General features: G+C 40.2%; 2 protein-coding genes across 3 annotated transcripts in view; one reads left to right on the top strand and one right to left on the bottom strand.

Moving 5' to 3' along the window:
* Positions 1 to 11,241, top strand: part of LOC101741644 (HEAT repeat-containing protein 5B) — a 46,612-nt gene extending 35,371 nt beyond the window's left edge. For both annotated transcript variants that reach the window (XM_038012176.2, XM_062669367.1), the window contains exons 31-39: positions 440 to 535; positions 659 to 782; positions 1,886 to 2,037; positions 3,002 to 3,301; positions 3,900 to 4,109; positions 4,953 to 5,092; positions 6,011 to 6,221; positions 7,169 to 7,314; positions 7,782 to 11,241. In XM_038012176.2, coding sequence (XP_037868104.1) covers positions 440 to 535; positions 659 to 782; positions 1,886 to 2,037; positions 3,002 to 3,301; positions 3,900 to 4,109; positions 4,953 to 5,092; positions 6,011 to 6,221; positions 7,169 to 7,314; positions 7,782 to 7,961 — 1,559 coding nt within the window. In that variant the 3' untranslated portion in view covers positions 7,962 to 11,241. The remainder of the gene's footprint in view (positions 1 to 439; positions 536 to 658; positions 783 to 1,885; positions 2,038 to 3,001; positions 3,302 to 3,899; positions 4,110 to 4,952; positions 5,093 to 6,010; positions 6,222 to 7,168; positions 7,315 to 7,781) is intronic.
* A 591-nt stretch (positions 11,242 to 11,832) lies between these two features.
* LOC101738675 (tRNA (adenine(58)-N(1))-methyltransferase catalytic subunit TRMT61A) overlaps positions 11,833 to 24,952 on the bottom strand; it is a 96,454-nt gene continuing 83,334 nt past the window's right edge. Inside the window, exons 6-7 of the mRNA XM_004931232.4 lie at positions 12,329 to 12,458; positions 11,833 to 11,946 (exon numbers count right to left, since the gene is read on the bottom strand). Coding sequence (XP_004931289.1) covers positions 11,873 to 11,946; positions 12,329 to 12,458 — 204 coding nt within the window. The 3' untranslated portion in view covers positions 11,833 to 11,872. The remainder of the gene's footprint in view (positions 11,947 to 12,328; positions 12,459 to 24,952) is intronic.

Raw genomic sequence — 24,952 nt, 5'->3', positions numbered from 1 at the left:
CAAGGGTGGCACTTGACTGTAATTAACTTTAGTAATATTATAGTTTCTTTTACTACTAAAGGAAATTAATATCGTTAAGTTGACCTTCATGACCCAGTATGACATTGCAATTACATTGGTTAAATCTCCTAAAAAATTAAGCTACTGATCTGAGCTATGAGCAAACACAAATACAACTTATTTTAAGAATAGCAAAACTTGAAAACAAAACTTGAAAATATCAGTACATGGTTATGTAATAATACATAATTGAAACAGCTTTATTTTATTGCAATAATTGGTTAAAAAAAACCTAACATGCTTGATTCCATTTGAGTTTGAATCATGGTCAGATCACATGTTGCTTTTGAATACAGTTTTGTTTGGGTTTCTTTTTTTTAATGTCGCCAACTGCGGTAAAAATATTTAGGTAAGATTAATTGAAATACTTTTTTTTTAGAATCGGAACCAAACACAGATAACAAGTCTTCGAGAACAGAAAATGGAAACTTTGAATTCTTCGAACCGGTCGATGAGAGATTCCATCTTTTATTTGGTAAGAATTATTTGAGGGCAATCATGTTTGTAGTTTACATCTTGATTATTCAAAAACATTGTGAGAATTGTGAACAGGAAATACGATAAAATGATTGAAATTAATCAGAGTGTATGATTTTAGGTATATGCATGGAGGCGTTATGCGCGCAACGCGACATGAGCGAGGAAAATACGATATCTGTTTTGCTCTCGCTGGTCACCCTACTCGACGCTCCCGACAACAGAGCCAGGCTACTCAGAGACAAGTGGGTTTGGAATACATTTGACATCTACAATCTGAATACAAACGTACATTTTTTTGAGTACTACCCTCGTTTTAATGTTAAAAAAAAGTGTGTGTGTGCAAGTCACACACGGTAGAAGTGAAGCTTATTAATAAGATATAGATATACTGACTATCCCACTACATAGGAGCATACATATGGACAATGTTTAGTAGACGATAGTGGGGATGCTACGAAGAGGCGCATAAAGAGGAGACCGAGAACGTCTAATGTGTTCTATCTCTTTCTCTCGCCGGCTGAATCCTATACATTTATGTGTTTGTGTCTCTATGGACATATTTTTTCGTTTCATCGAGTTTGAAATCACAACGATTCTAAAGAAGTTTCACTTCAATTACTTTAGATAAATTTCCTTTTAATTTATAATTGTGTCTTATAATCAATCTCATTAATTAATTATCACCGTAACACACGAATTTTGTGTTTGAAATTAAATGTTAATATATTAATACGATATGATAATAATAATAAATAATTTATACCTTAACGACGGTTGGAACGCTATTTGATTTAAGCCACATTTTTGGAAATTTACAGGCCATATAATTACGGACGCATTATTTTTTTGCGTAATTACTGGTGGTAGGACCTCTTATGAGTCCGCGCGGGTAGGTACCACCACCCTGCCTATTTCTGCCGTGAAGCAGTAATGCGTTTTGGTTTGAAGAGAGGGCAGCCGTTGTAACTATACTTGAGACCTTAGAACTTATGTCTCAAGGTGGGTGGTGCATTTACATTGTCGATGTCTATGGGCTACAGTAACCACTTAATACCAGGTCGGCTGTGAGCTCGTCCACCAAGCTACAAAATTTTTTGACAATAATATCATAACAAAAAACTTCTTTAGCTATTTGAATAGTGTAAACTTAATTGAAGTTCAATTAAAAACATCGAATTGTTAAGGTTTATATTAAGGTTATGTTAAGGTAATACCACATAAAACGGATCTTTAATTACAAAGTTAAATACGTGACGTATTAAGCGAAATGTTGCTTGAACCAAATAGTCTTTCATCCCTCTCGAAATAATACATTGTCGACATTCATTATTCTCGCAATTTTCAGAGCATTAGCTATCGAGCTGTGTCAGATAATACATCGCACGGCTCTAACTCAACCAAGTATAGAGGCGTTGTTACTGTCCGCCGACGTTCTGCGTTTGGTGATCGACGCGGCCAGAGAACAATTGCATGCCAACATGCAAGCTAAAATTAAAGGTAACATTATTATTAACTAGTGGTCGCCCGGTAGTCGAAATTCGACTATAATTAATTGAAATTATAAGTTTGAACATTATTAAAGGCTATTGTCAAATACTATCATAGACCTCTATAATAATAAATTACGCCAAGGCTACACTGAAGTTAAATAATATTGAGGACAAACAATATCAATCTATTCTGAATTTGACCACATACTTTAACAATTAACAAAAGAGTATGTACGCGTGTGTGTGTCAAATAGTGGGTGTACTGTTTTTTATTTATTTATTTAATGTATTTTTTAAGCATAATTAAAAAAATATTTTAACATTCTGCACTCCTTCTCTATATTCCCTATAAATGTGGGAAATTTCATACTCCTCCGTCCGTAATTAGATAATGTTACGGGCTGGGGATGAATAAAACAGTCACCAAAGTATAAATTAAAACTATTTAAAACTTAGGGCATACTTCACAATTGACTTCTCTCGTAAGCGGAAGTGCTTAGCTTCAAGTGATCTGTTCGCTGTTTCGCTTCGAGTAGATCCGATTATTACGTCAATATAGTCAATAAAGTCTATATAGTCGACACGACAAGTCTATAGTTATCGAGAACATTTCCGATAGTACTAGTCGTTTCGATATGTGTTTTCGCTATTTGATAATAGATGGCGTTACACTTCTGGAGCGTTCTCGATATTTCTAGTTCTTTTGATATTCGTTTCTGTTATTTGATGACAGATGGCGTTACTTTTAACAATAATCAAAATAAATCCGTTGATCGCGGCTACCTACCACCAGCAACAGTAACTATTTTACAAGAAAAAAACTACACACCATTCAATTTAGTATAGCTGTTATGCCATCTTCGATGTCAATACGAGTCTGTATGGCATTTTTCTTTATTTCTTCAATGTGACACGCCTCAAGAATCGTGTACAAACTTGGATTTTTGTAAAAAGTGTTGCGTTTGTTTCAGAACTGGCACCTAACGAAGCATCAGACGGATCAATCCCTCAATCAGTTCTCGAGGTGGTCCACACGTTAGGCGAAGGAGGTCCTACAGGGGACCTTCCGCCGGGGAAGTCTTTAGTGTTCGCTTGTCTGGAGGTCTGCGTCTGCTTACTTGTGCGGCGCCTGCCCTCCTTGAGTCCGGTGAGGCAGGAGGGCAAGGTCGGGGTCATAGGAGTGCCCAAAGGACTTGGAATACATGGCGATACGTTGTTGGTCAAAAGCTTGGCTGCTATGTCCGAGTTGCTGTCTTTAACTAGTCCCCAGGGTGAGTGAATACGGAGGTTAAAAAATTTTGATGAAATTTTGGAACTAAAACTAATTTTAGTATTTTTTTTTAATTGACAACAAATAACACTTTAAATACACTTTTGCTACGCTTTAAAATGTTTTTTCATTTGTTATTTTTGTTGGAAAGTTACGTTTCCATGAGATCGAGCGAAAATTATTAACAAACAAAAATTATTAATTTTAAGGGATTTTATGACCTGGTAACTAGGACCTTTAGGTCATGTCTTATTTTAATTTATATTCTTATTTTTATGGAGTGAAATGAAATGAAGATGATTAATTTGATACATTAATCAACTGGGATGAAATTAAATGAAGTGAGATGAGATAATATGGGATGAAATATAATCTCAGTAAAATGGTGGTCATTTACTGAGATTTTTTCAGTTCACAGTAAACGACCGTTATTACACATTTAAACTTGAAGAAACACTAAATAGACAAAATAAACAAATCACACAACTTCACACCTCGCGTTCCCACCAAAAAGTCAACAAATAAATTACAGATACGTAATCCACAGACTACACATTGTGGTACAGTGTTGCTATAACTAAAAAAAAAAACAATTCCAGGCGCGCTCTCAATATTACCGACGATACTGTACCTATCGACCGAGGTGCTGCAAGAGAGTAAAGACTCGCCGACGGTGGCGGACGCGGGCGTGCTGCTGTTGCAGCGCGCGGCCGAGTGCCGGGCGGTGCGCGTGCACGACCACACGCGCGAGCAGCACGACAAGCTGCTGCAGAGCACGCTCGCCAAACTAGTCGAGCGAGTCAAGAGCGGTATGTACCCTCATCCCTTCATTAAAAAAACACGTGTGGCACTCGGAGACTGCCGCGGTAAAGCTATTGCATAGCATTTTTTTATCAACTTATGCAATTATAAATCGACAATAATAATTTAATATTAAAACAACAATAAAATAAGACCACGCTATATTTATAAACATTAACAAAAGCAAAACATTAACTGTCCCCTTCACACTCATAACCTAGACCGCGCGAGGGAGAGATGGGCAGACTTTTCATGATGTGCATGCGGCAGTGCGACGTCACGCCGCGCACTTATTCACAAACACTACACAAGCGCAACGTGTGAATGTGTTGAACGCGAGCTACATAGTAGGCGTAGTGGGGGTGTCAGGTTATTTTCGTTACGGAATTTATTGATTCAGTCGTCGCGCACAAAGCCCGCGATAAAAACTATGCAATAGCTTAAAACGAATAAAGACATTGAGTAAATCGATGTGACGTCAATATTTAATTTCAAAATTTACTGTGTGTGAAAAGAGCAGCGAAGAACAGATCTATTTTGCGTTAAAAATTATCATATTTCTTAGATATAATCAGTAAATTATTTATACTATACTGTGTATCTGAAGTAAAGCTGTTGTATTCTTTGTACGAGAAGCACTGCTGCTTGAGATACTGATTCTACTTCTATGTTAACAATAATTAAATAAATAATTTAGGGCTCAATATAGTCGAATATTCATTACACAATACACTTGAATTGAGAATTGCGACCCGGGTACATCATATGGAATCATTATTGTTAGGGATAATAATTTTGTATATTGGTCGGGGCAGCAGTTGTAGTTGTGTTTATGTTCAATTAAATTTCAGATGATAAGGAATGTCGTTTGGACAGCATTACGGGTGCACGCGGTATGGCCGTCGTATTGAATGCTGCCGAACCGATACCCGCTCTCCATTATCCTTGCATCAATCATTTCAGACAATGTCTCGATACCGACGATCACGAGGTATGTTGTAGGAACTCTATTTTTAATAAATTATTTATAAGTTTTAAGATTTACTAGTGGTCCCCGAGTAGTCGAAATTCGACTATAATCAAATAAAATTATAAGTTTTTATACTATTATGATTCTATTTACAAATACTTCTATAGTCACAGACTTCGCCAAGACTACACTTTAGATTTTTTTTTAAGCGATTTTACGACCTGGTAACGAAGACCTTTAGGTCATGTCTTATTTTAATTTATATTCTTTTAGTTCTGAAAAATTATAATATGTAGTGAAATTAACTGAAATGAAGATGATTCATTTGAGACATTAACCAACTGGGATGAAATTAAATGAAATGAAATATCATCACAGATATGGGATGAAATATAATATAATCTCAGTAAAATGGTGGTCATTTACTGAGATGTTTTTAGTGGACTTTTTGGACTTTTTCCCGAGAAGTTACGTTCCATTTTCCCACATTTGTGCACTTTCACAGATATTAAACAGTTAATAAACCACCGTTATTACATATTTAAGCCTGGAGAAACACTAAATAGACAAAATTAAACAAATCACACAACTTCAGACTCAACTCCTCGCGTTCCTGACAAAAAGCGACCATATTTAATATATTGTCAATTTGACTACAGACTATAAGCAATAAGAAAAGTTTGACATAAACAAATAGTATGCATGCGTGTGTCTCAAATACATGGTAGTGTGTGTAATTTTATTGATTTACTGTATTTTTGATGCATAATTTGAGAAAATGTCATTCTGCACTCCTTTATATTCCCTATAAATCTGGGAAATTTCATACTCATCCGTCCGCGCAATTTTCGTAAAAAGGGTTACAAAGTTTTTGCTTCACGTATTAATATATAGATATACGACCCATGTACTTCTTTTAAAAATGAGTATTGTGTGCAGCGGTTCGCGTCGTGTTGCGCGGTGGTGCGCAGCGTGTGGGGCGGGGGCGCGGAGGCGCGGCGCGTGTCATGGTGGGCGCGCGCGCTGGCGGCGCGGCTGGTGGCGCGCGCACACGCCGCCCGCCGCCCCGCGCACGCGCCGCACGCCCGCGCCGCGCTCGCCGCCCTGCACGCGCTCGACGACCTGGTGCGGGCCGCGCCGCCTCAACCGCGTACGTACCCACACACTCACCTCTTTACACCCGTAATTTTATTGAATTAAATAAGCAGATAGTTCACGACTATCTGCCGTTAAATAGTTAACGGATGTCACAGACAGTAGAAAACGATCATTATGTACTGTAGACGTATTAAAATATGTCGTCTTTTCGCATTAAAAGTGTACAATTTCCAAAATTATTCGAATTTGAGTTAATATGCGGAATAATTTAGTATTTTTCTCATAAATACTTTCAAAATAGCGTAGTTTAGTTTTAGCTTTTTTTTTTATAAAAAATAAATGTTGCAAAGATGATTAATATTAAAAATATCACATGTTTAAACCTTTAAAACACGCTCCTGTAAAATTGGTAAGTTTTGGGATTGTACAGTTTTAATGCGAGAAGACGATGTGATGCTTCCATCTTACTCTTCTTATGTACAAATTTATCTTAAAATTACCAATACAAACGCTTCGCAACCTTACCACATGTAATTTTTTGGACAGTAAAATATAATTAAAGACGGATTTTGAAAACGAGAAACCGTGCTCTACGAAAATCTTAAACAATTTCGGCAATACAACTACGTAAAATGAAGCCAATATAATACATGAAAAGGAAATGATAAATTTCCACTAGGATAAAAATTTATAGATTTTTTTTTACCAAAACTGAATGAACCCTATTTTCCCTTTGCACGCTTTACGAAATTACAGAAGATGGAACAAAAGGTAACGAACCAATGCTCATAAAATTTTAAATCAAATAATTATTGATTTATGTATTTAACATTACCCACAAACTTTGTTAAGCGTTATAAATCTACCTACACTGAAGTGTCTAATACAATATAAGTGACGTAATAAATATTTTAGTTGAATAATCCTTCATGATATTCGGTTTATACGATTGATTTAATAGCTTCCAATAAATTTAACTGTTGTTTTTTTTTTAAATAGGAATTCAACTTCTCTGGTTACTGGTGCCGATAGTGATTTCGTATCTACGGGAAGGGAACGAACTGAGCCAAGCCCCGCCCCACGTTCGTACGTTGCACGACTTCGCCCTGCAATGGCTAACGAAGATCGGACCTAAATATCCCCAGGTTTGAAAAAAAAAAAAGATATGTGCTGTCGTGGGACACCGGATAAGAACGAAGTTCCTTATTATATAAATATTAATTTTAAGTTCTATTCGAGGTATAAAGAAAATAAAACTGGAGGTTTCGCAACAACCCACGGTCATTCGGTAACGTGCGAACTTATTGTGGTACACTTCGTTCAGGGTTGTTTGACTAACGAACGCTCTGAGATCGTGGTCAATGAATGATTAAAAAAATGTTAATTTTTGTACGTTATCACAAAGTCAAGTGGTACACTGTGTGCATTATAAATAAAAATCTTACGTTACGGACGTTTTGTCCCGGTTAGGGTACCCCTACGCATATTTCTGCATTATGGCGATACATGTCTATGAGCTCCTTAACTATATAACACCAGGTGGGCCGTGAGCTCGTCCACCTATCTAAGCAATAATAATAAAAAAATTACATGTTTTCGTGTTTTTTTGCAGGAATTCAAAACGATGATGCAACAGTCTTCGGAGCTGCGCAATAAGTTAGAGAGCGCTCTGAAGTCGAGTCAGAGCGGGAATCGTTCGGGCCGCCCGACGCAACAGCAGAGGCCCGTGTTCGACGCGAAGCCGACTAAACCTACTATACAACTTAAAACGGACTTCAGCGATTTCAGATAAACGTTCGCGACTCGAATGATTCAAAACGTCTTCTATTAGCTGGTAATATGATCACTTTTTACTGAGGACCTCTTGTGAGTTCGCACGGGTAGGTACCACCGCCCTGCCTATTTCTGCCGTGAAGCAGTAATGCGTTTCGGTCTGAAGGGCGGGGCAGCCGTTGTAACTATACTGAGACTTTAGAACTTATATCTTAAGGTGAGTGGCGGTATTTACGTTGTAGATGTCTATGGGCTCCAGTATCCATTTAACAACAAGGAGGGCTGTGAGCTCACACATCTAAGCAATAAAAAAAAAGCTGCTAGAAACAGTTCTCCGTTATATTCTTGCCCCAAAATTGAGACCGTCAGCGCAAAAGTGGTCTAACCTAAAAAATTTCATATTCGTGCTTATACAAAAATATTGCAATTTATTTGAAACAAAATAAATTTTGTTGCAAAACACGCCAATCCCTACTTTCGGCGATAGATCACAGATGTCAAAATTATATTTGCGCGTTTTTTTTTTATTACGAAACAGTGTATGTAAATTCAAACCTCGTTACTAACTACGGTAGGCATAGGCCACTTCTGCGCTGACGGCCTCAATTATAAATAATAATATCGAGTGTACAAAAAAAAAGATACTAAAAGTTTGTAATTAAAAAAGCAGTTTGAATATGCATTTATTTCTTAAAAATGTCAAAATTCTTGAATGTCAACGTCGCTTAATTTTTATCACTTTTGGGGTTTTTTTTTTTCGATAATTTTTTTTGTAGAGAGATTACGAATTTGGTCTATTTTCGCACATTAATGAATATTATTGGAAGACTATGTAACAAAATTGTTAATCACAATTTCTCTAATTCGTGACTAGGTACTAAATTAATTATTTACTTATTATATACTAAATTAATTATTAATTATTTTTATTTAAACAAAGGCTTTATTAATTATTTTAATTTTATGATCTCTCTTTCTATTTATTTAATTTGAAAAACTCATTCGTGAAACAAACATCAAGACAGTCAATTATTGGACTCGTATACCGAAATATAATAATGGAATTGAATAAAGCAGCACAATCGTTCACATTTATTTACACTATGCCACAATACAAAAATGTCGTAGCTGTTGTAAACGCATTTGGTTCGAACTAGAACTCACATAATTCAGTTGGGAGTGCGTTTTCAAGTGTATGACGATATTTGAGTAATAAAAACGTTATAGATTTACTCGGGCCAGTGACTAGATGTTTCGGCAAATGGGTTTCATTTTCTTATTAATTTTCTTTAATAAATCGAGTAAATTAAAATACGCTTGCGTTTTTCATAAAGAGTGTAATAATCGGAATAAGTAAAACAATGACAGATAATAATAATAATAATAATAATAATAATAAAGATCATTTATTGCCTTTCACATCATAAAATGAAATACAAAAAAAGAAAAGCAAAAAAAAGAGAAAAAGGCAAAAGGAGGTGGCTCAGCTATTGCTGTTCAAGGTTGATAAATTGAACAGCGCTGATTTTCAGTCACCCCCGTTTCCCTTTGGTTCTTTGCGGGAATGAAGACTCCGTACGTGTGTACATACTCAGAATATGATATAAATTAGTAAAATTAATAAATTATAAAAATTTAAGAACAAACAAAATAAAAATCAAATTAAATGGTGAACCCGAAAACAAAACCAAAAATTTAAGAAAAAAACAAAACAAAAATCAAATTAAATGGTGAACCCGAATACAAAACATAATAAGCACACAGTAATAACAACCTGTGGGCAGCTTAAAAAATATATAAAAATAAATAAAAATTTAATAAAAGGAAGTTTTCACAAGCTAGGATTAAATTAGTTACTATAAACACTATAAATTACATTAGTTTTTGTGAGTCCAAAAGAAATGATTTTAAACGATTAATAAAGCCATGCTTTGTTACAATGTGACGAATAGGTGGAGGGAGATCATTCCAGCAATGCGTAGCTGCGTATTTAAACGCTCCCCGAAAAGCAGCTGTTCTGTATTTGGGCGTCAACAATGGCTTAACAGTAGCTCGTGAGCCATACCTGTACTGAGTACTTCTCCAATCCAACTTCTCATACAAGTACCTAGGTTCATGTGTCGAAATCACTCCAAATAGTAAGACTGCTAAGTGCAACCTTCTTCTAGCTGCCATTTTCAATATATTAAGAGATAAGTGACACAATGACATAGTCATACATAAAAAATATAATATTATTTATTGAGGTTTAAGGTTCATCGCGCGAACACTAGTCTAATATACCGTTAATAATATGCCGGATAAAATGCCGTTGTAACTATACTGACACCTTAGAGCTCATATCTCAAATGACGCCCATTTGCGTTGTAGATATCTATGGGATCCGGTAACCACTTAACACCAACGAAACAAATAAAAGAAGTATATTCTAGAAGGATCGCTATCGACCGGTAGACGATATATTAACATTGTTAAAGACTTGTTTTCTTTGGTGTCAGAAGAAATCCAAAATATTATATCATAAGATTGTTAAAAACGCACTCTTAAAACTTATACCTAACACCTATTACCTAATATTAATAGAATAATATTTACAATGTGTAATAAACCCTTAAAAGGGAAGTTTAATTAAAATTAAGGAGTAGTAAGTAGCAATTAAATAGCATTTAACCCCGATACGAAACAGTTTAACTGATCTAAATGTAGTTGAAAAAAACTATAGTTACTAAATAATATTTCGTGTTACTTTGATAATAATTATATAATTAACTTGAAGAAAATATTAGGAATATGACAATATTAAAATAATATAATAATTGTAAATCGACTTCAAAAACGAAATACATTAATTAAATTCAATTATTGGACCACCTTGAGAGTGAGTTTTACAACACGTTTTAAAACAAAAACAAAAAAATTTCAAAATTGATCTAAAAATGACTAAGAAAAAGATTTAAAAAAAAAAGATAACGGTACACGTTTTTGAAGTCGGTTTAAAACTACACGAGTAGGAAAAATAATCTGATTTATTGAATGTATAAAAAAACCAATTGCCTTAGAATGTGAAAAGTTTTCATAACTGTCTGAAATTATCGTTGTATTTTAAATTTAATATCCAATTAATATTTAAACGTCTCTTGACAAGGCCTCGATCGATGCTTCCCTTTTGAAAAAAAAAAAACAAGTTTATTTTTCGAATGTTTTTGTTTTAAATATTCTCAGTACTTTATATTCATTGTAATTTGTTTTTAAGTAAAATGCATTGATATTATTTAAATAAAATATAATAAATACTGAAATTGGTTTTTCATTTTTCAAAATTTAAAATAATGTATTTGGCGTAATTCTCTTGGGTTTTGTTTTGTGGAAAATAGAAAATAATATAATGACACCCCTGAGCTACATAAATGGAGGTAAAGGACGACCAAATCAAAGCACCGGTTGCAGTCTACATACCCTGGCATGTCGCAGATCCACTGGAGGTGTCTATGGGAGGAACTGTCGTATTATTATTATTATGTGGCTCCAAAAGTACACAATGTTTGGACTTAGCATCTAGAAAGGGCTGTAACATCATCTGCCTGCAAATTGTAAGTGCATAATTTAAACCAAAACGGGCGGTAATTTTAAAGAAAATAATGTTAGTCTGATGGTATGTGGTCATTATGGCCATCGAGCCAGTGCCTACCAGCACACGATTTTAAAAAACTCCGTTTTTAAGGCCATCTTCCGGTTTTCAGCATAGAAAACAGTCTTTTAGGTAATATCTCAAATGTAATCTCGAATTATTGATTTAAACAATGAAAACTATTGTGGAAATAATTCCGGTTGCTGTACAAATATGCTGCAAATGCGGCTCGGCTTAATTATTATGTAATAAATAAAACGGCTTTTAAATTTCATTTAAAAGTATATTTAATGACGATACAATTATCTATCACCATGTGTAACATTACTCGTGTCAGTGTCTTCAGAATCCTCAGTTTTTGTTTTTTTTGCTTTACCTGCAATAAAAAAAAACATTATAATAGGATATTATATTCACAACGAATAATAAGTCCTTTTAAAGTCATAAAAGTACAAAAAGGTAAATTATTCCTTAATATTGGGATAATGCCATTTTTTTTTTCTCCTACCTAATCGTTGGTGGCCTAAAGGCCTATTCCAACTACGCGCTGACCGGTAGATGAGCTCACGGGCTCAACCTGAGAGAATGGCTAACACTAGTCCTAACAAGAGCAGTGCTGCGCTGAATCTACCACCAGATCAGAATCGCGACCCACTGAGAAGATCCACCGAGAAACATAGTGGGTGAAAGAGGGACACAATCAACTGAAAATAGTTGGGGCATAGATAAATTTTCAGCTAAATCTATGAAGTACTTACTTCTAGCAAAAGCCGGTGGTAAAGTAGCTACAGTGAGGAAACCCGTGTGTCCTGGAGTACTGACAGGACGCGCGGCCACTACGTAGCTTGTGTCACCGCTCGGCTTCTCCTCAACTGGACTTTCTGAACTCTGCAACAAATAATACACGTATTTAGTATAAACGTAAATTAACTTTATGGTATTTCATTCAAAGGCAGACAAAGTTTTGATCCCTTTATCTCCTTTTTATCATCGTACCTCCCGCCATCGGAGCAGAGCATCCATATTATCTGGATCCGCTGCCTTCATCGACAGTGCGTTTCCAGAGTTCTTTTTTGCTACGTACCATCCGGCTATGGAATGAGCTTCCTTCCACGGTGTTTCACGAGCGCTATGACATGTCCTTTTTCAAAAGAGGATTGTGGAGAGTATAAAGCGGTAGGCAGCGGCTTGGCGCTGCCCCTGGCATTGCTGGAGTCCATGGGCGACGGTAACCACTCACCATCAGGTGGGCCGTAAGCTCGTCTGCCTACAAGGGCAATAAAAAAAACTTAATGCAGTTCGTCATTGCCACTCCTAGACATCAACAAAGAGGGTGCTTTCGCGGAAGACTTTTTCAAACCTCATTAAAAATAGCAATATAGCGCTGCAGAATTATTCAGTAGTTCATACCAGAGCTGGATGGTAAAAGGCTAAGTAGCTGTCATGCTAACTTCATATTTAATCATATAACAAATCGTATGTTAGGATTGTTTATGGCTAAACCAGCATACGATAAGTAACTACTGTATGGAAAGATAGGTTTAGTATGTTGTCGTGACCTACAGTATAAAACTTCTGGTCTGCTTGTATCAGGTAGGTACCAATTTTCTTAATGACTTTCGTACTTAATAAATTTTCGCGAATGACTTCCACTATGAAGGTATATGTCATTTAATAAAAATCTAATGAGCATAAATTAAATTTTCGTAATTCGTATACAATTGAGACATAGACCTCATGCCTCTAGGTGGGTGGCGGCATTCACGTTGTGATGTTCGTAGGCTCCAATGATCACTTAACAGAAGATGGGCCGTGAGCTTTTTCAATCGACCATTAAATTTAAAAAAATACACTAATAACACAGCAATAATCTAACATTACAATTGTTTTCCAAGGGAATGCTTCAATCTTTCTGAAGGAATAATTACATATACATAAACCTCATTAGCGGCAAGATGATGTATTAAACAGTGACGTCATCACATCACCTGTTAGTTTAGATAGACGTGCGTGAATTGCTAGTGGGCAGTTGATGGCGGAATACGTGTGTGATGGGTCGGTACAGACGGTTGCATAATACCAAATATTAACATTTGTTAAATATTGTAATACGCACTGGAGTTCGGATAAATGAAAAAAATTCTACCGAAGTACTAATTAAAACTGTATTATTAACGAGCAATTAACGAGCACTTTAAAATTCTCAATTCGTTTCGCTTCAAATGATCCGTTCGCTGTTTCGCTTGGAGTAGTTCCGATTGCTGACTGCTTCCGTGTCATCTGCAACGCTTTTATAGCCGATACCACATCCCTAGAATTATCGAGAACATTCCTCACAAGTCGAGTATTTTCGATATGCGTTTCTACTATATGACAACAGATGGCGTTGTACATCTCGATATTACTAGTACCTTCGATATTCGGCGATAGATAGCGTTACTCCTACCGGCGTAACAATATTTTAAAATTATTCTGTACTTCGACTTAATTAATTCTAATACCGGCACCATAACGTCAATTTGATACATGATCCTAACCTCATAATCTCAGTTAGATCGGATTAACCTATGCTTCTCAACAATTTATTGTCTAGTAAAAAGCAGTAGGAATTAACAGTCGAGCGGGTTCCATTATCTAAAGTAAGAACCATCGCAGCCGTCATCTATTAGACGTAGATTTTATTGTAAGGTAAATAATGGCAGATACAAAAGTAGGTAGATATTCTATTATGCTACAGACCATTTGCACTTGACTCTCATCTGCTAATTTCGACACACTAATTGGAAATTCTTATTCCTGGCATTGCTGAAGTTCACGGGCGACGGTAACCACTCGCCATCATGTGAGCCGTACGCTAGTTTGCCTATTAGGGCAATAAAATAAAAAAATATTGCAATTTCAATAAGATTTATGCAGGTAACGATACACCGAGAGTGGGGTCAGGGCGCGCGCCGTAATTATCGATGTCACGGCTCCACAGGTTATAACATCTCGTCCTTCAGGTGCAACTAGAATATTTCAACGGTTACTGTGTTTATTTAGTTGTGAGGAATTATACGAATAACTTTTTTATTTATAGACTAGCTGACCCGGCAGACTTCGTAGTGCCTCAATCGATAAATACATGACAAACAAAAGGAATCCGTCCGACGGGGAAGGAAAAAGAAAATTGTTATTTTTAGTTATATCCGAGCATTTTCATATTTATCTAACCTTTTAAACCTTCTCTGGACAAATCATTCAAGACCAAAATTGGCCAAATCGGTTCAGCCGTTCTCGAGTTTTAGCGAGACTAACGAACAGCAATTCATTTTTATATATAGAGATAAATTTAAACCTTTGAAAAGTTGAGAAAGAGATCTTGTTGTATTCCTGGCGTTGTGGGTTTCAATAGGCGTAATCACTTACCACCGAATGTTGTTTGTCTTCTATACTAATATTATAAAGAGGAAAGATTTGTTTCTTTGTTTGTATTGAATAAGCTCCAAACTACTGAACTGATTTGAAAAATTTATTTAACTCTGGAAGCTACACTATTCCCGAGTGACTTAAGCTATAATTTTTTTTGAAAAAAATTAGGGTTCCTTTCTAAAACTCCAATAATGTAACTCAAGGTGTAACAAAATTACCTAAAATATTCTTTAAATCGCGTGCCCTGCGAAAACTATTGATGATAGAATAAAATAATGTACTACGACTTTGTAGAACACATTATTATTTACAAAAAGTGTCACGACAGCATATGTCTAACTATTATAGTTATGCCGCAATAAGTGTTCTTTTATTTAAAAAAATAAAACAACGTCAAATATCGTTGAAATTTTTGTTAAAGACCCGAGCGGAGCCGGAGCGGGCCGCTAGTCAATCATAAACGTATGTTGGTGGCATAGATAATTTTGAATATTGTATAACGACATTTTCAAGACGAGGTTGCTGATATAAAACTAGCCGATCTATAAAGCAAAAATCGCAAAGCAAAAAGCAATGGATCGGATTTAATTAAATACATGCGCATCCGAGAGAAATTTTGAGAGGCGAGTTTATCAAAGTTTTAACTTTAGTATTATAGCACATTTTTAAAAGTTTTATGTCAGTACGCGTAAAAACGTTTCTAAATTGCATCTGATTTGCATAACATCAAAATTAGCAAAACTCACATATATTTCGCGTTTATAGAAAAAGTTACTTTTTGTACAGCTATGTGCGCACATTTATACCTAGATCCGACGAAACGTTTGATTACTGAATGCTCATAGATTTAAGGGAATTGTTAAGTAACGTTTGTACAATAGGGCATGTTTTAAAAGTAAAATATTTGTATTAGATGGCACTGTCTGTGGTGAGGCACTCACGCGCGCTCCCTGCCTATTAAGTCGGCAGGTTTTGTTAGTTTTAATGTCTATTGTTGCATTTAAATCACTGTCATTTTTTATGTTTGAGAGATTACTGGTGGCCCGGAGGTTTTTCCAGTTTTACCAGGGCAGGTGGGCGAGCAAGGGCTCAGCCAGAAGGGGTGGGATTTGTTAACAGCTACCCGAGCGCCTCCAAAGGAGACCTAAATACTCAAGAGTAGCTCCTTCGCGAATGAATCTACTACTACCGGATCGGAATCGCGATCCGCTGAGAAGATCCGACGAGAAACTCAGCGGGCTGATGTTTAGGTTAGGTTGCAAACTCTTTGCCGAGTTCGACGAGTACGGTTACCGGGGTCCCTACTTCTAGTGTTAGAGCTAAAGGTGTCTAATGCAAGGGTTATTGGATCTGATGTATCCGTAAGGACGTGCTCACTGACATTTTAGTGCACTGAACTCAGTGTTATCAGTCTCGCCGTATCTTCTCAGTGGGTCTTGATTACGATCCGATGGTAGATTCTGCGAAGCACTGCTCTTGCTAGGGCTAGTGTTTTTTTTTATTGCTTAGATGGGTGGTCGAGCTCACAGCCCACCTGGTGTTAAGCGGTTACTGGAGCCCATAGACATCTACAACGTAAATGCGCCACCCGCCTTGAGATATAAGTTCGAAGGTCTCAAGTATAGTTACAACGGCTGCCCCACCCTTCAAACCGAAACGCATTACTGCTTCACGGCACAAATAGCAGGGTGGTGGTATCTACCCGCGCGGACTCTCAAGAGGTCCTACCACCAGTAGTTTTAGGAAATTCTTTCAGGTTGAGCCCGTGAGCTCACCTACCCGACCGTGCGTAACTGGAATAGCCCTTTAGACTACCAGCGAATAGGCAGGGAAATAAAAAATAAAAACAAAATAGGCCGCGAAGAGGGCATTTTTTTCAATAAAAAATAAACATCATCAACTAAAAATAACATTATATTGTTTGAAGGAAGTTCGAATGTTAATTACGAGTGAACGAAAACCTAATGCACAAACAATGCACGTACCTACATTCCAGAGACATTTTGTTACGTAACAAGTCATCAGCTTAGAATGAAAACGCTATCTGATGAAATTGGGATGACAAGGCGGCGAGCGGTGGCGCCGACGGACCGCTAATCACAGAAGGCGGCGGGCGACACTCGGCGTACCTACACCCTCATCTATCTAGATGCGTTATTACGCTGCCTTACTTACGATTTGAATATTAGCTACATGAAGAAACAGCTTTGAGTTTAACACGCTTTGTGAGTCATAGTTATTGTTAAAACATAATATCGTCTTTTCGCATTAAAAGTGTACAATTTCCAAAAATATTCGAAATTGAGTTAATATGCGGAATCATTTGGTATCGTCAGTATTTTTCTCATAAATACTGTCAAAAGAGCGTAGTTCAGCTTAGGTTTTTTTTTAGTTTACCTATGTTTTAACTACTTTTAACAAAATTAATACATAATTTTATCTTACTTTAAAAGACAGATAATGTAACTGGTAAAAAAAAATGTTGCAAAGATTATTACCTAATATTAAAAATATCACATGTTTTAAACCTTTAAAACACTCTCCTGTAAAATTAGTAAGTTATACAGTTTTAGCTAATGCGAGAAGACGATATGTTATTTGTTTTAAGGCTCTTTAAATGCCATATATTGATACGCATAACAATTCACAAACAGAGAACATTTCATTTTAGTAACTCGGTTTTCACAAGTTGTAGACATATTGGAACTATTATTACTTACTTTTACGTCATTATATTATTTTATATGTTTCATTTGGAAATAATATAACGACAGTTAAAAGGCGAGATTACATTTTAAAATTACTTTTAATTAAATTTCATTTTAGTTTGTTTATCAATACACAACATTCAATTAAGATGACTAGATGGGAGTTTTACAAAATTACGTAAATTTGAATTCAAACTTTCGGTAATATTACCATAGCAAGTCAATTCTCGTTACCATCTGACTCCCTGACTGACTTTAATATTACCGTAATATTTTACAAAGATCGGCGCGAAAATTTGAGAAACTTAACTATTATATTAAAATTACAGGTTCCAAATTTGAATCCAATATTAGTTTGTTTTTTTCTGTAACAGTTTTTGTGGGCAGAATGTTTATAATTGCACAGCCAATCAAGAATAATGCTTATGTTTTAAAAGCAATCAAAGCGGTACGTTTATTAGCTAAATTTTACTAAAAACAACGAGCACGTAAGCTTCGTAATTGTAACCTTGACAGAGTTGCAGTCGAGATTACGGTAATAACACTGACGACTGATGGTCCTGACCGCAGGATGAACTTCTAAGGGCGACCTCGGCATCAACATCAAAGTCTTGAGAATTGTATTGTACGTTACAATCTTTTCAAATAACAAACATAATCATTAACAACAATCTAAGCGCACACTATAAATATGTATAGTGTAAAATAATAAAAAAAAACCCGTTAATAGTAAACCGAAATAAAAAAAAAATCTTTTTTCTTGTTTATCTTTGTCGGGAAATTAGTTTGAGATAAAAAAAATTATTGTCATTGGATATCTGTTTAAGTATTCAATTTAATCGAACATATTGAAGTAGCTGAATATTGTACGTTGTAAGATTTTGTTAGATAGATACGGGTTAACAACCAAATAGAAACGTGTTACACACACACACACACACACACACTGTAGGGTTTCATAATTCTAATCAATTGTTACAAACAATTCCAGGTAAATGTAATTTTTATATTATTATTTGACTTTGAAAATTAAAACAGCTCGCAGCGGAATGTACTCATCGCGTATCTCATGACTGATCGAATATGTTTTTAGGGAGTCTGAGTGGTATCGGAGCAGACATATTTTTTTCTTACCTATCCTGATAGCCTTGAGAGGTTATATCAGCTTCGCCTTGACGTGTAGGTGAGCTCACGGGCCTCAAATCGGGAGTGTTGCTAACAATAACCCTAGCAAGAACCCGTGCTTCGCAGAATCTACCACCGGATCGGAAATGCGACCCACTGAGAAGATCCGGCGACAAACTTAGTGGGCTGTGTCTATGGGTTAATTTACTCGACGAGCCCTTTGTCGCAAGCGACGGGTTCGGCGAGGACGGTGACCGGTGCTTGAGGTACTTAGAAGCACTGTTAATGGATCGGGAGAATCCGTAATGACGTGAGAGCAGACATACTTTGTGAGATATTAATATAGAAACGCTATCATTCATTACCTCTATCTCGACTCTGATAATATGAGCCACATTATTTTGTTTAAATATCTAATGATTTTCCCGAGTTTTTATGCATACCATGTTTTTTTTTCAATTAACCCACGGCGATCTGTCATATACCAAACACAATTAGGATGTTCCTTTTATATCGGGCAATGAAATTGATTGAATAAATTGGCTAGAGATAAATTTCTATTAGGATTAGATGAATATATTCCGAGTTCCGTCTATTGTAATTTGGCCTTAAATAATAGTCTGTGTAATGAAGGTATATATTCATTACACAGACTATTATTTAAAGTATATATAACTTAACTACACATATAATGTGTGTATTTAACAAGTTCTTTGTTAGTCGAATGTGTACCGATAATGATTTGGGTATACCATATATTCGCAAATAGAAATATAATCCTAAGGATCCTGTTCATTTACTGATGTTTAATACACGGAAGGAAGACTCCTTGTTTTGTGGCTTAACCGAAAATATACCATTTGAATTTCGCTTCACCTGCAAGACTCGTTGTTGCAGTAGATTAGAAAATACAAACAACTCCCTCTCAAACTGTATATATCAGCCTTTTAGCTACGCAAAATCGATCTCACACCGAATGACCTTTATAACGAATACAAAAAAAATAACCCATCCCTCCGACATGGTATAGAACAAATTGCTCAATTCGCGATTCCAAAGAAGACAACAAACATTTCGCGGTGCATTAACAACACAGACGTAAAGGCATCAACCGTTCAAAGTGAACATAATGTTATGGGCATCGGTAACAGCACAAGCGCATACACATACCGCAATTACGTAACATAAATTTCACGAGACCGAACCCGCCGTGATCGATGGAACCCGGACCAGAGAAACAACTAAACTATGTCCACTTGTTACACTTATGATTTATTTTTTTTTTTTTTTTTTTTTTTTTTTCCTACCTAAGCTGATAGCCCTAGCGGCTATTTCAGCGTAGCCTTAACTTTAGTAGGTGAGCTCACGGGGCTCAAACCTGACGATGTTGCTAACACGAACCCTAGCAAGAGTCGTGCTTCGCAGAATCTACCACCGGATCGGAAACGCGACCCACTGAGAAGATCCGGCGAGAAACTCAGTGGGCTGTGTCTGAGAGTTAATTTACTCGTCGAGCCCTTCGTCGCAAGCGACGGGTTCGACGAGAACGGTGACCGGTGCTTGAAGTACCTAAAAGCACCGTTAGTGGATCAGGAGGATCCGAGATGACGTGTTTAGGGCGACGTCGACTGCTTTCCATTCTGTCCGCAGGATCGGGAATGTAGTTACCGGCGGCCACGATGAGAGGGTTCTCGTGTCGTGCCGCTTTATCGAAGTGGCGCATGGACGCCGACTGAAGATACTTACTGATGGACTCTAAGTCCAGGTCGTCATGGAGGTCGACGTTCCTGACGAACCACGGGGCTCCGACGGCTATCCTGCAAAAACGGGATTGAATAATTTGAAAGGATTTTAAGTGTATGCGGGCCGCGTGAGCGAACACTACACTTGCATAGGTCATGACGGGGCGTATGCAAGTTTTGTAGAGTGTCACCTTATTTCTAAGGGACATTTTACTTCGCCTACATATCATCGGGTAGAGACGTCCTAGAATGAAGGCGGCACGGTCGCGTACCGTCTTGATGTGGGGGCGGAATGTCATCCTACTGTCGAGGGTGACGCCTAAATATTTGACCTTCGGGGCCCACGGTATGGGCTGGTCGAACATCGTGATTGGGCGAACGGCGGGGGCGGGGTTATTGACGCGCCTAGTCGGGAGAGGGATGCTCAGCGTGGTGTTCGGAGGGCGACCCCTTTTGAAGAGCACCGCTGTGCTTTTCGTGGGGTTAATGTCGATGCGCCACTTCCGGAACCACTGTCCCATGGTGGTAGCTGCGGTCTGAAGTCGTCGATGAAGCAACGCCTTCTTCCTACACGAGTAGTAGATGGCGGTGTCATCGGCGAAGAGCGCCAGATGGGTCTCCGGAGACCGGGGTATATCGTTGATATACAAACTGAATAGTAACGGGGAGAGGGCGGAGCCTTGCGGGACTCCGGCTGTGACGTGACGGGGCCGGGAACGCGTTCCCTCGACTCGATATCGGAACGAACGGTTCGACAAGTAGTCTCGTATGATGAGCACGAGCCTGTCTGGCACTCCCATGTTATACAGTTTGTATATCAAACCGTTGTGCCAGACTTTATCGAACGCCTTCGCTATATCGAAGAAGAGGGCTCCTGTCGGAATGGGTTTCCGCCTGTTCAGCCCTAGTAAGATGTGCTCCGTGAGGCGGTGCACTTGATGGACGCACGAGTGTTTGGCGCGGAATCCAAACTGCTCGTCTATAAGAATTTTATTCGCGGATACGAAGTCCCAGAGGCGTTTACGAAGGAGCCGTTCGTAAAGTTTGCCTATCGCCGGGAGGAGACTGATGGGGCGGTAACTCGCGGTTTCGTTCTTCGGTTTGCCCGGCTTGTGTATGCCGATAACGTCCGCTTCTTTCCACGCCGCGGGAAAGATGCAGTTCGTCATAGCAGCATTTAATATGGTGGCCAACATCGTTATCAGTTGGGCTGGTAACAGTTTAAGCGCGCGGTTGCGGATGCCGTCGGAGCCGGGAGCTTTCCGTGGTTGTAGGCTATCGATCGCCTCCTTGACCTCGGAAGTGGTAATGGGGGGTAACGCGTCCGAGGGCGGCAGGGAAGCTCTGCGCTCGACCTCCCTGTCGACGAACTCGGTGTGTTCGGGGTCCGCGTGTTGAGTGCTGGTGGTGCACTGCTCTTGCAGTGCATCGGCCAGCAACTCTGCCTTGTCATCGTCATCGTAAGCCGGTGATTGGCCTGAGGGGCGTACGAGAGGCGGCATAGTGGCTATAGTTTCGGACTTGAGGATCCTAGCTAGTTGCCAGTATGCTTGGTGAGTGGGCGCGAGTTCTTCTAAATAACTATCCCAGTTTTCGTTTCGGGCGTCGCTTAAGCGGGATTTGACCTCCCGCTGTAAGCGACGCATCCGAGTCCGGTTTGAATCCGTGGGATATCGATCGTAGGCCCGGATTGCCGCGTTTCTGATTCTAACGAGGTCCCTAAGATCGGGGGAAAGTCTGATGCGGTGGAAGCAGTCCTCCACATCGACTTGTTTCGAAGATCTTATGATCGCCGTCGAGACGTGATCAGTGAAGATGTTTATGGATTCGACGGTATCCTCGGGGGATGGAGTTGAATCCGGGCCGCAAGGGAGGATTGGTGGAGCGGTGTCAGCTAAGCACGTGCCCAGCTTCTTCCAATCCACCATGGTCCTCGTATCTGGTTCGCGGTTGAGTGGGCGACCGAGCTGCATGACGACAGGTCGGTGGTCTGAGTCGAGTTCTGACATTGCCTCGATGGAGCGTAAGCGCAGAGTTACGTTCCTCAGCAGTGCCAGATCTATTGTGCTCGGACGACGCGCGGCGTTGTACGGATAGTACGTGGGGGTCGGGGGGTTGAATATTTCGAATGTGAGGTCGTCTATGAACGCGTCGAGACGCCTACCGTTCACATTCGTGCGATGGCAGTTCCACCTAGTGTGGTGGCAATTTAAATCGCCTGCCAGGATGACCGCGTCCCCCATACCGAACAGTGTCTCGAGGTCACTGCTCAGGAGGGGTTTGTCAGGGGGGAGATAAACGGATGCGATGACGATCGGCTGGTGTCCCGTCAGCGCGATGCGGCACACTGACGCCTCGATATGTAAGAGCGAGGGAGTATCGAGAGGGACGCAGTGCAGGGCCCTCCTATAGTAAATGACAGTCCCGCCCTTGCGGGCGGAGAGTCTGTCATTCCTAACCATGACGTAATTCGCGACTTTGGGGTCGCGACGCGAGGGCTTTAGGAAGGTCTCCTGCACCAGAAGGATGTCGATGAGATTATCGCGGAGAAACTCATATACTTGATCGCGCTGACGCGCGAGTCCGTTAGCATTATAAAATGCTAACTTTATGGAACGCGGTTTTTCCCTACCGTTGCACGCCATTGATTACCGGTAATCAAACCAGCGTGCGCTGGACGGACTCGATGACGTCGATGTACTCGAACGTCGCGTTTAGGCGGTCTTCGGCCGTGACCGCTCTGCGCATGGCGTAGGCGAACGCACGCATGCGGTCGATATTTATCGCGGCGATATAATCGCGCACGATTGAGAATTCGTTAACGACAGGCCGCGCGGGGCCGGGGCGAGGCGCGGGACCGGGCGCGGGGGCGGGGCGCGGCGCGAGCAGGGGCTGGGGTGCCGGTGGCTTTCCTGCCAACGTGAGCGGCAGCGGTTTTGCCCACGCGGAGACGGTGGGCACCGGTGCCGGCACGAAGGCAGGTTTCGGCGCGCGGGGCGCCGAAGTCTTAGGGCCGACGGTTTTTGGAGGCGCGTTGGCCAGACGCTTCCGCGGGGCCTTGGGGCATCCGCGGTAGTTGGCTGTGTGGCCCTGCTTCTGGCAGAGCACACAGCTCGGTGGTTCAGTCGCTGTCTCTTTGACCCGCGAACAGTCGGCTGTCGCGTGGTCGCCGAGGCACTTTACGCACCGCGGGCGCGCGTGGCAGTTGCGCGCGGAGTGGCCGTATAACTGACAGCGGTGGCACTGCCCGGGAGTGCCTTTTTTATATGGGGCCTCGACGGTGACCCCGGATAAGCCGCAAACGGTGCGGAGGCTTGAGGCAATTCGTTTACCTTCGGCGGTTGGTTCCAGCGCGACGAGAACCATGTTGTATGCGAATTTATCGCGCCCGCTGTGCATACGGTGCACACTTATAATCGGGTACGTTTGCCTAATTAAATCTTCTTTGATTAGCTCGACGTCGAGCTCTTTAGGTACTCCGCGTATTACTACGCGGAGCTCGCGGTCCTCCTGGAGTGCATAGGTGTGGTAGCCTATGCTCTCCTTTCGGAGGTAAGAAGTGAGGGCCCTATGGTCGCCCGGCGTTGCGACTTTAATTTGTATCCCGTGCGCGAGATTACGCGCTTGGGAGTAATTAATTTTGTTGGCCGTAAGGGCCTGGGATACCCGGTTCCACGACGACTTTTCCCGCAAGATGACCGGCGGCGGCGCGGGAATTTTGCGGACGGACGCGGGTTGGGGTCGCGGCGACGGGGTTGCGCGGCGAGGGGAGTCGGGAGAGACCACGACTTTTGGCCGCGACGCGTTCGCGGCCTTGGGTTGTTTCGGCGCCGCGGACGGTTCCACGGCGCGGGCGCGTTTTTTCCCGCGCGTGACGGTTTGGAACCCATCGGAGGTTCCGGGTTCGGGGCTGGCGGCCGACTCGAACTCCATCTCCGACTCGGAGTCGGAGCCGGAGCTCGATGCCGCGCAGGACGCTATCGACGCGGGCGCGGGGGTGGGGGGCGACATCGGCGAGTCTGGGATATTCGCGGCGGCGGCGAGCGGTGCGCGGGACTGAGCTGCTAATTTGGCTTTATGGGCCTTAAATTGGGTCATGATGTCCGGGCAAAACTCCCGGACGAAAAGGACGAACATGGCGGGGTCGTCGTCCGCCATGGTGGTTGTGCCCAGGGGGGGGCGTCCCCGGGACTTAAAGCAACTCGCCGAAAGGCGAGTCCCCTGAGTGGGAGTTTAAACCCCCTGCGCTGTACCAGCCAGCAGTGATTTGCAGGGGGGGGATGCCTATGCCGTGAAAACGGCAGTCAGCTGGGATTGGGGTGGAGAGTTTGGGAAGGTGGGGCCCCACTGGGTTGTGAGTGCCACAACAAGCGGTGATCGCAGTGGGGGTTAGTCT

Source organism: Bombyx mori, chromosome 7, assembly GCF_030269925.1.
Source record: "Bombyx mori chromosome 7, ASM3026992v2".
NCBI lineage: Eukaryota > Metazoa > Arthropoda > Insecta > Lepidoptera > Bombycidae > Bombyx > Bombyx mori.
This window is presented reverse-complemented; position numbering and strand designations above follow the sequence as displayed.